At 37.1% G+C, this 13,207-nt stretch overlaps 1 protein-coding gene across 9 annotated transcripts in view; it reads right to left on the bottom strand.

Moving 5' to 3' along the window:
• The window catches only part of ADD1 (adducin 1), a 62,830-nt gene that overhangs the window by 23,633 nt on the left and 25,990 nt on the right, over nt 1-13,207 (bottom strand). For all 9 annotated transcript variants that reach the window (XM_062492645.1, XM_062492644.1, XM_062492640.1 and 6 more), the window contains exons 2-7: nt 7,669-7,881; nt 6,288-6,450; nt 5,009-5,160; nt 1,759-1,839; nt 1,195-1,344; nt 116-259 (exon numbers count right to left, since the gene is read on the bottom strand). In XM_062492645.1, coding sequence (XP_062348629.1) covers nt 116-259; nt 1,195-1,344; nt 1,759-1,839; nt 5,009-5,160; nt 6,288-6,450; nt 7,669-7,863 — 885 coding nt within the window. In that variant the 5' untranslated portion in view covers nt 7,864-7,881. The remainder of the gene's footprint in view (nt 1-115; nt 260-1,194; nt 1,345-1,758; nt 1,840-5,008; nt 5,161-6,287; nt 6,451-7,668; nt 7,882-13,207) is intronic.

The raw sequence follows: 13,207 nt of genomic DNA, 5'->3' as shown, positions 1-13,207 counted from the left end.
TATTTTCTTGCTCTTGATTAAAGAATATTTGCTACAGATTAAAGAACATACCTGTCACACAAACACACAGTCCCCCCCCTTCCCTTTTTCTTTAATTCTAGATGTAAATACTGACCTTGCTTTTAGGCCCCAAATTTTTCTGAATAACCACCTTTTCTTCATCATCCACTAAAATACCATGGTAGTCATGATAGGCTACTTCCCCTAGAGAAAGTGCTTCAGGTGAAATTGGCAAGAGACCACACTTCATTGCAGAAACCTGAGAAATATTAAAACAACTCATTTAATTTCTTGCAACAGAAAAAGTGAAAAAACAGTGATGAGAATTAAAATAAGAATATATTTTTATATATTAAATGAATCTATCTCTACAGGTACATACGGAGTGGTCTCATATTCTATCCTTAAAGCCTGTATTTTTGATAACTTTTGGACTGGATATGGAAGTCACATTGATTTTGGGTCTGTCTCAATATGGTTGTTTTTACATGACAGCAACATCACAAGAAAAGGACTCAGGAAGAAAACTGAATTGAGTGTAAGGAATGAAGGATGCAGCTGACTTTGGGGTTTGATGGTTTCTTCAGGTTATTTCCCCCTCCTGCCCTCATGCCAAAAGAAGAACTTTGGTGATACACAATTCTGCAGCACTGCAGGTACACTTAAAGAATATTTTTTGAAAGGCTACTCTGTAATTCACGATTTTAGGAATTTGATCATTTGTCCTTAAAATGGTTGTATTAATCTGATGAATCAATTAATCGTTAAAAAAATCATCAGAATGTGAACACTGAAAGTCACACTCTCAAAATATTCCAAAGAAGCATAACTGACTCATAATCAGTTTGTCCAAAGAGAAATATTGGGAAAGTTTCAAATATTTCAGAAAACCTTGATAAACTGTGCTTTACAAAACCAAGAAAGTATGCTAAAGCTTTTATGACTCACTGTCAAGAGATCTGGTCTTTTGTGGTAAAGGACACACATACTTTCCAATCACAGAACTCAATTTACGGTCTGACCATTCAGGTAACAACTCAGTAAGGATGGACTCTGATTCAAACAGAGTCATACTTGAAGACAGACTAAAAGGCTCTCTGCCCTCCAAATAGGAAGCAAATCTATTTTCCACCTATTTTCCCTTTGGGAGGGGTGGGGGAACAGGACACAGGACAAAGCTGGAAGCGAGCTTACCGCTGCTCCTGCTGGTGTGTGGATATGGACAATGCATTTGACATCAGGTCGAGCTGCATAAATTGCTGAGTGCAACGTAAAACCAGCTTGGTTTACTCCCAGGTTAGTGCTTCCACGATCAACCACATCTCCCTGAATATTGATTTTAACCTGGGAGTGAAAAGAATTATTTTCATAATCAAGACTCAAAAAATCTGATTTAATCCAGCATCTACCACTGAGACTCTAAAACCAGTTATCAATTATATCTGAAATGTCTAAAGTTTCCCTCAGCAAGCTGGACTCCACAGCCAGCAGCTTTCAAGGGCATGAGGTGATTCACTGTACAAATGACCTGACACCTCCTTACAGCCAGATCAACTGGAGGTCACCTGGTGGTGAACATGGGCAAAGAAATCTCTCCGTACCAAAACCAGCCATGTTCAACAACATTGTTCTAAACATATTACACAAGACTAAAATACCCTCTAGGATAGAATTCATATATATTCATATTTACATATATATACACACACATACATATATATGAATATTTTATATCTATGAAAATTAACAATTGCTTACCAAACTAGATGCAGTGACTTCACTATAGAGGAGTCCAAAAGGTACAATAAGGAAGTGCTCTTGCTCAGAATTTACTCTGGCCTAAGGATAAAACAAGAGTAAGGAGTTACTAAGAAGATTCTATCAAAGCATACAAGAAGACCCCAAACCCTTAAAGTTACTTTTACATACTGATTATGGAATGGGCAAGTATGCCTATAAAACACAATATGACTTTCATGTATGCTACAACAGATAATCTATGCACAGCACTGGCAATTAACTCATATTGAAAAAAAAAAAAAAAAAAAAACAGATGGCAGTAGAGAGTCCTTCAGATTGCTGGAATGTAGTAAACCCTCATATTCTGCTATAATGACAACTCACCCACTATGGATAAAATGAGTACTGAGAAAAATGGGGGAAAAAAGTTAATTCTTTCAGTTGAGTGAGTTTACACTCCAACTGTATTTCTACTCTAGTAAGACATAAGGTATAAAGTAAAAGGGTGTGAGAAAATGCAAGATTTGGCCCACAGATCTAAAACACCTTGATGATGAGAAGATTCATTCATCACTGATGCTGGTTCCTGTGAGACATCTGTGAGCAGTACAGCACCTTGCAAAATTTCTACCAAGTATCCTGACCTTTGCTTACGATTTTTCTCTCTCATTTCATCTCAGGTGTTTATAATACAAAAATAATTTTGGCTTCAAAGCATTCACATCTTGGGACACATCTTTTGAAAGCCTGTACAATGAAAAGTACAGGACATCTAGGTAATTAAGGTGCCTTTTGATGGTGAGTTTATAGGCTTCCTAAGTTTTACTGGACACATGAGACCACTCCCTACCTTGCAGAGAGTCCACCCAGCATATGGGTAGTTTGTGTGGTAGGTTTGGATTTCTTGTTTGGTTGTTGTTTAGGTTTTTTTAATTCAAAGTTATTTATGAGTTTTGAATTTCCCTGAGATGCAGCTACTTTATGCTGTTTCTGCCTCATGTCTTCTACTACTTGCAACATTAAATACACAGATACTTCACTACAGTTCTACTGCAGGGAAAATAATTCTAATAAATAGTTGTGCAGTCATGCAAAAGCTTCTAGCACAGATCTAGTTTCCTTTACAACCAGCTGGGAACATGCTACAGCATAAGAGCCTTTAACTGAAGCAGCCAGTTGAAGTTAATCTGTACTTTTATGAATCACCAAAGTAGTTCTCTACTACAGAAGTGCAAAGGATCAAGAAAAATCTTATTTATGCAACACAAAGAACAAGTATTATTCAAAATATTCCAAAAGCTAATAAGAAAGCTCAAATCGAAGACAAACAAGCATCAAGACTCACAAACCACTTTGTTTTAGGATTAGATCCAATTAACAGCTCATGCCCTCAAAGCAAACCAAGACCTGATGAATGATGACTACGTTCTTTAAACCTGTAATCTCAAATTATGCCTCACCCTGGAGGCACCCAAGTTTTCTCTACATTATTGCACTTGACATGCAAACCCTGGAGGTACCCAAGCATACTCAACATTATTATACTTGGCATGAAAGCTCTTGATGCTCTGTAATTCTGCTTCTGCATCAGGACTGCACCAGTCTGAGCAATTCCACATACAGTAAAACTGTCAGTGACTGACAAGGATCCAAAAAAAAGCAATGATACTCCACCCAGCTCCCTGATATGTCCAGATGGAAATTGTGAGGACATCAGAGTATGTGCCATTCTCCTCTAACACACAGGCTTATGACCCTCACAGAAGGCTGTTGTACATTTTCTCTCACAAGTGCACTGGCACAAGCTTTTAACTTCAATGGAACCACCCAGTAATTACAGCATCCACTCACAAAAACAATGAAAACCTGGAGTCAAACACCAGCACTGCAGGAAGTGGTAGCATTCACCACATTCCAAACGGGTGTCTTAGCACTACTTAATAAACATAACAACCCTGTTCTATATCAGCTTCTGAAGAGAAATTATATATTTCAGTCATCTTTCAGAATGCTCTTCACTGGAGGAGCTTGTAAAAGACAGGAGAACTATGACTTGGGACTGCTGCTGACAAACCAAGAGCTTTCCAGTACCTGTGCCACTCAGAAGTGACTAAAACACTTCCAGAATCTCATTTTCCAAGTGGTTTGATTGTCTTCCACCTCAACAGGTACTTCCTCTACTGGTATCTTCCTTGTACTCCTCCCCAAAGAAAGCAAACTTGAGGCATTCTACCCCAAAGCCCTTCCCTGGACATGCTGCTCTTCACTACGTTTACCTTTTATCTAAAAGTACAAACACTTCCAGGGCTGAACCTTACACTAGAAAGCCATCTCCAAACCTACCTGCCGAATAATCTTCTCATTGCATTAAGGTCCCTTTTACAAAATCAATTCTCCTGTCACGTATGAAAAAATCAGGGGGTGGCACAGAGCTGTTTACAAGAACCATTATCTTGGAAATGTTCCCTTACAAAAGGAACTGAACGATCTAACCAATACTGTCTTGATCCTATGCCTACACATTTCATTTATCATCTTCATCTGTTCACAAATAATATGCCTTGAATTCTCAAAAAGCAGAAAAAATAATATTTCCATATTTCATTCTAACTGCAACAAGAAGAACTGAAAATACATAAAGGACAGCCTCTACTGTGTAGAATAAAGAACAATTCAGCTCTGTTAGGACAACAATTGGCACAACACAGCTGTGACTTTACTCATGAGACTCATGTTGATCATTCTTCTGGCATATAAAACCTCCTTGATTTGACCTCCTTGTCATTATTTTTATGGATGCCAGTGATTACTCAGTCACAAGGAAAATTGTTGGCACACTGCATTAAGCAGAGAAGTTCACTCGTGTTCAGAAATAGTATGGTTTCTTTTACAGAAAGGCTGGTACCTGAATTATAAAATTCAACTGAATGACTAAGAAGATATTTTAATACTTAGCAAAAAAAGCAAGAAAACTATGAAATGACCTTGTAGAATAATAAATACAATTATTCAAAGCATTTGAGACACTAAAAGATGAGTCAGCAATCTTTATTTCATCCCAAGAGTTCTCATGTACACTCTCAAGACCCTATTCATACTGTGGTAGCTGACATGCAAGCTGAAATGCAATGACAAATCTCTTCACTATTATACAGCTTTCAATACCACTTCACTCTTCTCACACACAAAGAGAAAATGACAGGGGAGGGAAGCAACTCTCTTGTATGTTAAAACAATTGGTCCAGTTATCTGTTGATTCAATACTCACTGTTATATGATTGTAAATAAGCTGAGACCAGCCAAAGAGATCTGCTAATCTGTAGAAAGCTGCCAATTTGCATCGTAACAGCTTCTCCCCTTTTTCATAAGCAATGGAATCCGACCCTCTCAGATCATTTACTGGTGTTACCATGCCAAGACCTGAAGAGGAGAAACAAGGTAAAAAAAGCACAAGGCAGGTTGAGTTCAGTATCAATTCAAACCTAGCAACATGCACCACTGTTATATCAGTTGTTCTTACTGGTTTATATGAACACATTCATCTAAGAAATGGACAGCAAATTTTCATTCCTATAATGAAATGATTTATATTACACATATATAATTACAATCTTGAGCAAGGTTATTCAGCTTTTGTAGACTCAGCATTAATTTCCTTCCCTACTATAAATTAGTGTTAATGTGACAGTGCACTCCTTAGCAAAATATTTTCTCCTCTCTCAAACTAATGACTGTTTGTAATATCTAGCTTCATTGTTAAAAAGAAAAATGTAAACCCAAATATTCTACTTTTTGTGATACACGTATTCCTGACAAGGAGAATTACACACCCAGAAAGATGCACACAGGTTCATTTACCAAGAAAAATTAAGTACAAGCTAGAGAGGGGAAGATTATGGTAAATACAAATACTGTAATTCTAGTTACAGTGCAATTAGAAATGTGATTAAAAGTAACTGTGAAAAAGCAGAACCAGGCCATGCTACAGTCAGAACTAAAGGTTTATTTTGGAGCAGAGGCAAGGATTTATTTTATCTTAAGACAAAACCTGTGTGTACATGCATTCGCACATTCTGGTTTGTTTCCTGCTTTGTTTTGCTTGCTGACGTTTCTTGTCTAAAGCTTCACTTCACAGGAGAAAGCTGCAAACAGTATTTCAATGGCAAAAATAATTAGTTTCTAAAGACCTCCACTGTTACCAGACTACAAATGAGTGCTTGATTTTCCTGAAGACAAACCATGTCTCAATTAGTAGTATTTAAATACTCAAAAAAAGTTAACAGCATTGACTTATCAGGCTTACTTTTCAATTTAGATACCATCCTTGAAATAGCTTTTGATATAAACTATATACATGAATCACATTGCATACCACTGTGGCATTTAGAAACTTATCAATTCATTTCATGCGTTCAGCGTTTGCATGAGCAGAACAGGATAGCATTTGAACTTCACAGTACTCTTATTTCATTCACACTGTCTTCATTTTAAGCCTTTCAAGAAAAGAAAGAAAGGACTTCAGCTCTGATCACAGAAGGTGCACTCACTCATGTTTAATGCAGCCATTCCGCCTTGAGGTGCTGCAGGGTAGACATTGGGTACGTGCGTGGTCATGAAATCCGCAATCTGCTGTAGAGCCAACAAACCCGTTGGGTTCTTCCCCTTCTTAAACTGTTCCTGGATCATGGATTCCAATTCTTCACAGAAGGCCTAGTAACAAGACACTGCATGTTTAAATGAACTTCAGCCTTTCATACACAGCTTCTTTTTAGCACTTGGATGGAACCATCCTACACCTCTTCTCTAAAACACCTCAAGGCAGAACTACTGGGTGCATACTGTAACTACGAAACATTGCTCTCTGGAGCTCCAATGATCTGAGTCACTTGGGGATTTTTATGGAAATTCCAGCATTCTCTTTTCAACTAAGACCAGAAGTCTTTGAGCCTTGATAGTATGAATTTCTGGAAAGAGGAGAACGTACAATCAACTTTAACACAGAATGTGAAAGGAAAAGTGGCAGAACCAGAAGAGAAAATTTGTCACTAGCTCACAGGGAACTAACTGAGACCCAAGGAGGCATCCAGGAACACAGAAAACAATGAGTCGATTACATTTTTCCCAGGTTTTTTATTTGTTTATTTTTTGGTTTTGTTTGTTTTTAATATATTTTAACTTGGAAGGAAGAAAACAAGAATTTTTACTATTGCTGATGGCTCCTGCTTTTGACAAGAAGATTGGAATTTCTACTGAAAGAAAGTATTGCAATCATTAAGTCATTACTTTTTTTATTAAGCAATATATTGATATTTTCATAAATCAAGTGAGTTGACTTAATAGGAAAATTGTGCATGTACCACCACATCCCTATTCCAAATGAAGTTATGTCACGAAATGTTTTGTATCTAAAGTCACCCACTAGTTATTACAAAAGGAACAAATGTCACAAGGGAAACTTTGTTTGTGCACTATCTCCCCAAGGGAACAACTTCAATATTAAATGTCAATCATTCATACTTCATTACTGTGCACCTTTTCAGAAAGAGAATAGAAAAATATTTCATATGTCCAAATCCCAAAAGAAAAACTGAGTTCAGGACAGACCTGCCTTGTATAAGTCACTCTTAAGAGAGTTACATTTAAGCAAATACATGAAACCAGTGAAAAAATGTTTTACAAGGATGAGATGGAAAATACGAAAAAAATGTTGATGAGTATACAGAGAATTCTGAAAGCCAGACTGAAGAGCTGTTTCATGAGTAGACCATAAAAATTCAAACAGACAGAATGAGGAAAAAATCAGGAAAGGCCAATATGAAAAGAGAACAAATGGATTTAAGATATCACAAAATTCTCCAATTCTGCAGTGATAGTGAAAATAAAGATATTAAATTTGTCACTTTAAAGATGAAGCATCTTTTTTCTTACTGGGCTTTGGAGAATCATGGAGACTCTCTTCTTCTGTTCCATCATGTTAAAATCCTGGCGAAGGTCAGGTGCCATATTCCTCTCTCTCAAATATTCTGGATTGTTTTCATCAACTCGATCAAAATACCTCTCTTTATGAGGGGCTGTTGTTGGAGGTGGTGAAGTCACCACCCCCACACCAGAATCACCATTCATAGCACAGTTTTAAGGAACCTATAAAGAAGGACACAGAAGAAGAATAAATAAATCAAGGAAATAATTACGATATTCATGTATGTTTTACCTTCAAAGTAATAGTTCCAATCCATCTAAAACTAGCATGTCTTCCCAAATGAGAAACCAATGCACATGTTTGTGCAACGGGATAGCAATATTCTAGAGTAGGAAAAAGGATTTTAATACACAAGATCAGAAAAGTAGGCTAACATATATGAAAAGTCCAATATGCTATATAAATTCATGCAGTACAAAACTAATATGAGAGCTTCCATTTAAACTGGGAAAAAAACCAAAAATCCTTAAGATGTCTGACCAGAATGGTTTTTAGAAGCAAGTCCTTCAAACCTTCTCAGAGACAATGACAGAAGTTCCAGACACAAGGCCTAAACTCCTTGGTTTGGGGCTTTTGCCTTTTAGTTTTCTCTTAAAGCAGACATAAGAAAAAGAATATTGTATAAATCAGAAATTAAATCATCATTGCAATTAGTATATTACACACATTCATTAAAATTAAGAATTGATGCCACCAAAACATGCTTGGACTGCCAACACATTTCTGGATACCAACTCAGAAATCTTTGCAATCCAAAGTGTTTTTTTCACATTTATTTTAGGTCCATTCAATAAGATGCACATCACTACATTAGCATGTGGTTTTTGGAATCTGGAAAGCACAGACACACACAGCTCCCACTCCCTGGCCAGGGTTCCTTTCAGTTTTACATGTCCTAGTCAGCAGCTGCCATATCTACCAGGAAGGCTGAAAGCTCAGCCAGTGTTGCTCATTCACACCTCCTCTTCCCACTCACATCCATCCCTTTGTGTAACATTATCCCAGTTTTCTGGGCACTGTATTGCCAACCCTCATTCCAAAATCCTTCTCAGAATTTTGAAGCCTTCCACTGACAAAAAGGCAGTTCAATAAAGCCACCCTCGCAACCCTTTGAGATTCAAGCCTCCAATTCCTGGTCATCTGATACATCAAATTACAACTAAGTAGGAAAGACTGTATGTACCTTCATGTAAGTAATCACTCATCATGTACATCTAAAGTTAGTAAGGTTTTACATATGTCTCTATTCTTTTGCCAATTTAGATTTTTGTTAGGGACTTAAACTGCTTCTGATTTGCTTAGTAATTTATTTGTATACTTATTAGCTAAAGCCACTTCAGATGTGAATACACACAAAGGCAAGTTTACATAAATTTTGAAATGCAGACTATGTTAAACAAAATCATTGCAATGAAGAAAATTATCTGCTTCAGGATTGCAGAATTAGCAGATTTCATCCTCCTTAATTCTTACATTAGGAAAGAAGTTTCAACATTTAACTTGTTTCTTACATCAGAATGAAAAAAAACCCAACAACAACAACAAAAAAACCCCCACTCAACTGACACAGCTGAACACAATGAGCAAAATAAGGTATTTTCCTTGACTCTGCAGAACAGGATATTACTATGAAATTCTATGTTGGCATTTAAACACTCAATGATTTCCACCCACCGAGTTACTAAATAAACACACAAAGACACCTCTGCACTGTTTAAAATTTCATTTTAAAAGTTTAGACTTCGAATATTATGGTTGATTGTTTTCTTCTCTAAAGATCATACGCACATCTTTATTATTTCAATTGCTCACTTTCCTTCACCCACAGAGAAATACAGGGTACAGCAAGGAGAAATAATGTTTTTATCCATATGGAAAAGCTTTTAAGGTATTAGACCTGGGAAATTTTAAGCAAGTGATGTTACAGCAAAGTAGACACTTCTGCTTAGGCAGCTTCAGATGCCTAATACACTCCTTCTAAGTTCTCTTCCTCCTCACAACCTCCAATCTGCACCATCTGCCACTTTCTTCCTTGAAAATGCTTTTGAAGGCCTACTAACACTTCTTCCAACCTCCTGAGCTCTATCAGCTACACTACTGCCTTTGCACCCAGGGCTCTGTTGAAAAACAACTATTTGCAGACCCAAATATGCCTCATTCTCTTACAGTAACTGCTCAGTTGGCCCAAAGTCTGAACTTCACCAGCCTCTGCTTATCAAAAACTCAGGGAGTTTAGAAACAGCACAATGGCAAGTGAAGGCAACCAGAACCACTCAAGTAGTTCACTTCATGCTGCATTCTGCTCAGCACAACCACAAATGTGTCTTTACTGAAAGCAAAGCATAGGAAAACTAGGAAGTTTGATCTTACTACCAGGAGAGAACAGCCCGCTCCTCCTGCCTGCTGAAGCATTTGATGTTCAGGCTATGTTTAAGTGTCATGTTGTTTGTGTATGCACAATCTAATTTAAATTAAACTGTATACACATCTGCAAATGTAATTTTGCATTTAATTACTTATACTAATTCTATCTTCCTTTCAGAGTACCAAAACCTATTTCTGAATGAATGACACGCATAATAACTTCACTGTTCTCTATTCACATTGGAGAGGAGCAGGTCCCTAACAGGCTGCAAGAGCAACATTAAAATGGGATCACAGTGTCTTGCCAAAGTTGCATTACTCCTCCATCCAAGTACACAATGGCATTCAAGAAGATCTTGGGAAGCTATTACTTCATCACTATGTAATGGCAATAATTTTCCATGAAAATCAATGATTAACATTCAGTGATGATTTTGTATCTAAGGTTAAATATGTATTTCACACCTCAGTTTTGCAGACACACAAAATTAATGGCATTCCCCCCTGCAAGGTCTAATAATTAATTGTTTTAACATAAATGTAATAGTAATTGTTTTAATGGCTGTCAGCTACTGATGTTAAACGGATCAACTTTCAAACTAGAAACAGACATGCTTGATAACACTTTGCAAAGCCACTGAAGTTAATTTATGAGTTTCCTTGCAAAACCCTTTGGGAGTAAAGCATGATGAACTCTCCAGTAAGAGCTTCAGAAATATGAATACCAATAAATAAATAAAAGGAATCTGAACACACCATGGGGAATGGCCAGTGATTCTATAAACTGGAAGGTCACATTGAAAATCACAACAGACTGCCCAGGCAGTAAAAACACATATTAGAGAAAAAATTAAGACTCTCTCTTCACACCCACAACACTTCACTACAGTTTCTCTCTGATGTAGTTCCCTACAGCCCCCCAGTAAGATAAGCTGCAATGGCAGAGGACTTTCTGCCATGATAAGTGTTTCTATGAGAGAGCCTGTTCTAACACAACTGTGTCAGAAAAAGCCACTCCCTTAACTGAAAAAGCCACAGCTGGAAAACATAAGTGCACAGAAAACCTTCTGCCAGAAGCAGTTATTGTCAAATACAGACAGACAGAGAGAACTGCATCTATTACTACAAGGAGCAAAGGAAAATAAACAGCTGTGATAAAATCCAAGCAGCACCTCACAGTGACAAACACTTACATCCATTGTTTCAACACCTACGCACACAAACACTGTGGTGGTCAATGGCCCAGCACAACAAACAAGAGCCAGCAGCCAACTCACAGGACAATGGATTTACCAAAGGGTGTGCAGATGTGTAAGTAACTGCTATGAACAGGTTGGTTGTCAATTACTTTTAGGAAACCAGGCACACAAAATTTATAGCTCATTTACAGGTACTGAGCACTGTTTACAAAAACCATTCTGAAACTGGTATTAGTATTTCAAGTTACTTTTATTATTCAAAATCCTCTTCCTCACCATTCTTTTCTAACCCAACAGTTTCATTCAAGGATTCACCTAAGAGAAATGTTAGAGGGTTATGCTAGAGAATTTAGTTTAAACAAAATAATAAAGTTTTAAAACAGTAAAATTATAAAATTTTTCACATTAGCATTCACAAAGAAGAAAAAATCTTACATTTTTTAAGCAGGTTTCATTCCTCAGTACTCAGATGATGCACATATAGCCAAAGAAATTTAAACAGGTAAGACTGAATAATATTTAATAAGAATCTACAGTAAGTTCAGGGTACATCATAACCTCACCCTTAAATCTGAAAAATTATATAATTCCTAATATTTATTTGTGTTGGGATCTTATTGTACATGACAAACTTATTTAAAATTTTAATATTAAACTCATTTTTATACATGGAATTCAGGACAGATGTAAGTATTTACATCTTTGATAGGTCCAGTGTTTCTAACTAAACCATCATAATGTAAACACTGAGGATTTGAGATGCCTCACAGTTCGTACACTAACTACACTTCTTACAAGAAAAAAAAAGCTTTGCAATCATTTAAAGTTTGGTTTTGTTCTGCAATAAATTGTAATGGATTATTTTTTGCTGCTCCACACCCTGAGGAACTTGTTTTTTACTAGGGCTGCAGCCAATGGAATTCGAACTAAAGGCTTCCTGCCACAAGAGGACAGAGCACAGCTCTCCACACCAATGCAGCTTCAGGTCTGCTGAGGCCAAATCAAAATAAAAATACACTCTGAGAAGCAGGAAGAAGGTTGTGACAAGGTGACAAAGGAAACATAAAAGACTTCTAAAAAATTCAAAATACACTGCCACTTCACAAGACAGCACATGCAATGGGGTTTGTTTTAAGTTTAGGAGAGTTATCTGACCAAAACCTTACAAAAGCAAGTTATTTCAGAGAAAAAAAACAAACAAAACAAAACCAAAACAAAACAACAACAAAAAACACACACACACAGAAAAAAAAAAAAAAAACCCAAAAAAAAAAAACCACACACCAACCCTCAAGCCTGCTCTCTTCCTGGTAGTTTGTCATGAAGCAGAACAGCTGTATGGGACCTTGTGCCAAATCTGCAAATTAAATGAGCAGCAACTTCTCAATTGCTCATTCATTCTCAAACACCAGCAACAAAAATTAGGGGCACTCAGTTCCAAAATATGTTGCTTTTGAGACCTGACAATGATAATGTAATTTGGTTTGTATCCATTTTTTCCTGACAGTTCTTTCAGAAAATGATCTCCACTCACACCAGGACTATGCCACTATGTCTAATAGAGGTGAAAACAGATTGGACAAGATGTTAACGGGGAAGGGACAAGGGGGTAGCAAAACAAAGTGACTCATTTTTCTTCATGTTGGGCAATCAGCAGTCTCTGAAGAGTAAAAGTTACCTAAAAATCTCGCAATTGATAGGTCAGGCAGTGTGCAGCTAAGGGGGAGGGAAGTGAGCTCTGTTTTGGATGCAAACACAAAACAAAAATGCAGAAGTGTCGTTTTATAGCCCAGGAAAGTCGGGGAGTGCAGAAAGCTACAGAGCTGAAATTACTTCCTGGGGAAGTCATGAGGTGACAGGAGGGAGGAAGAGGAAGGGAATGGGTCAGGGAGCACTGGGGTGGGATAGAATAAACCTGAGAGAT

This window comes from Cinclus cinclus, chromosome 5, assembly GCF_963662255.1.
Source record: "Cinclus cinclus chromosome 5, bCinCin1.1, whole genome shotgun sequence".
Taxonomy (NCBI): domain Eukaryota; kingdom Metazoa; phylum Chordata; class Aves; order Passeriformes; family Cinclidae; genus Cinclus; species Cinclus cinclus.
Note: the sequence above shows the minus strand (reverse complement) of the source record. Positions and strands in the feature narration are given on the sequence as shown.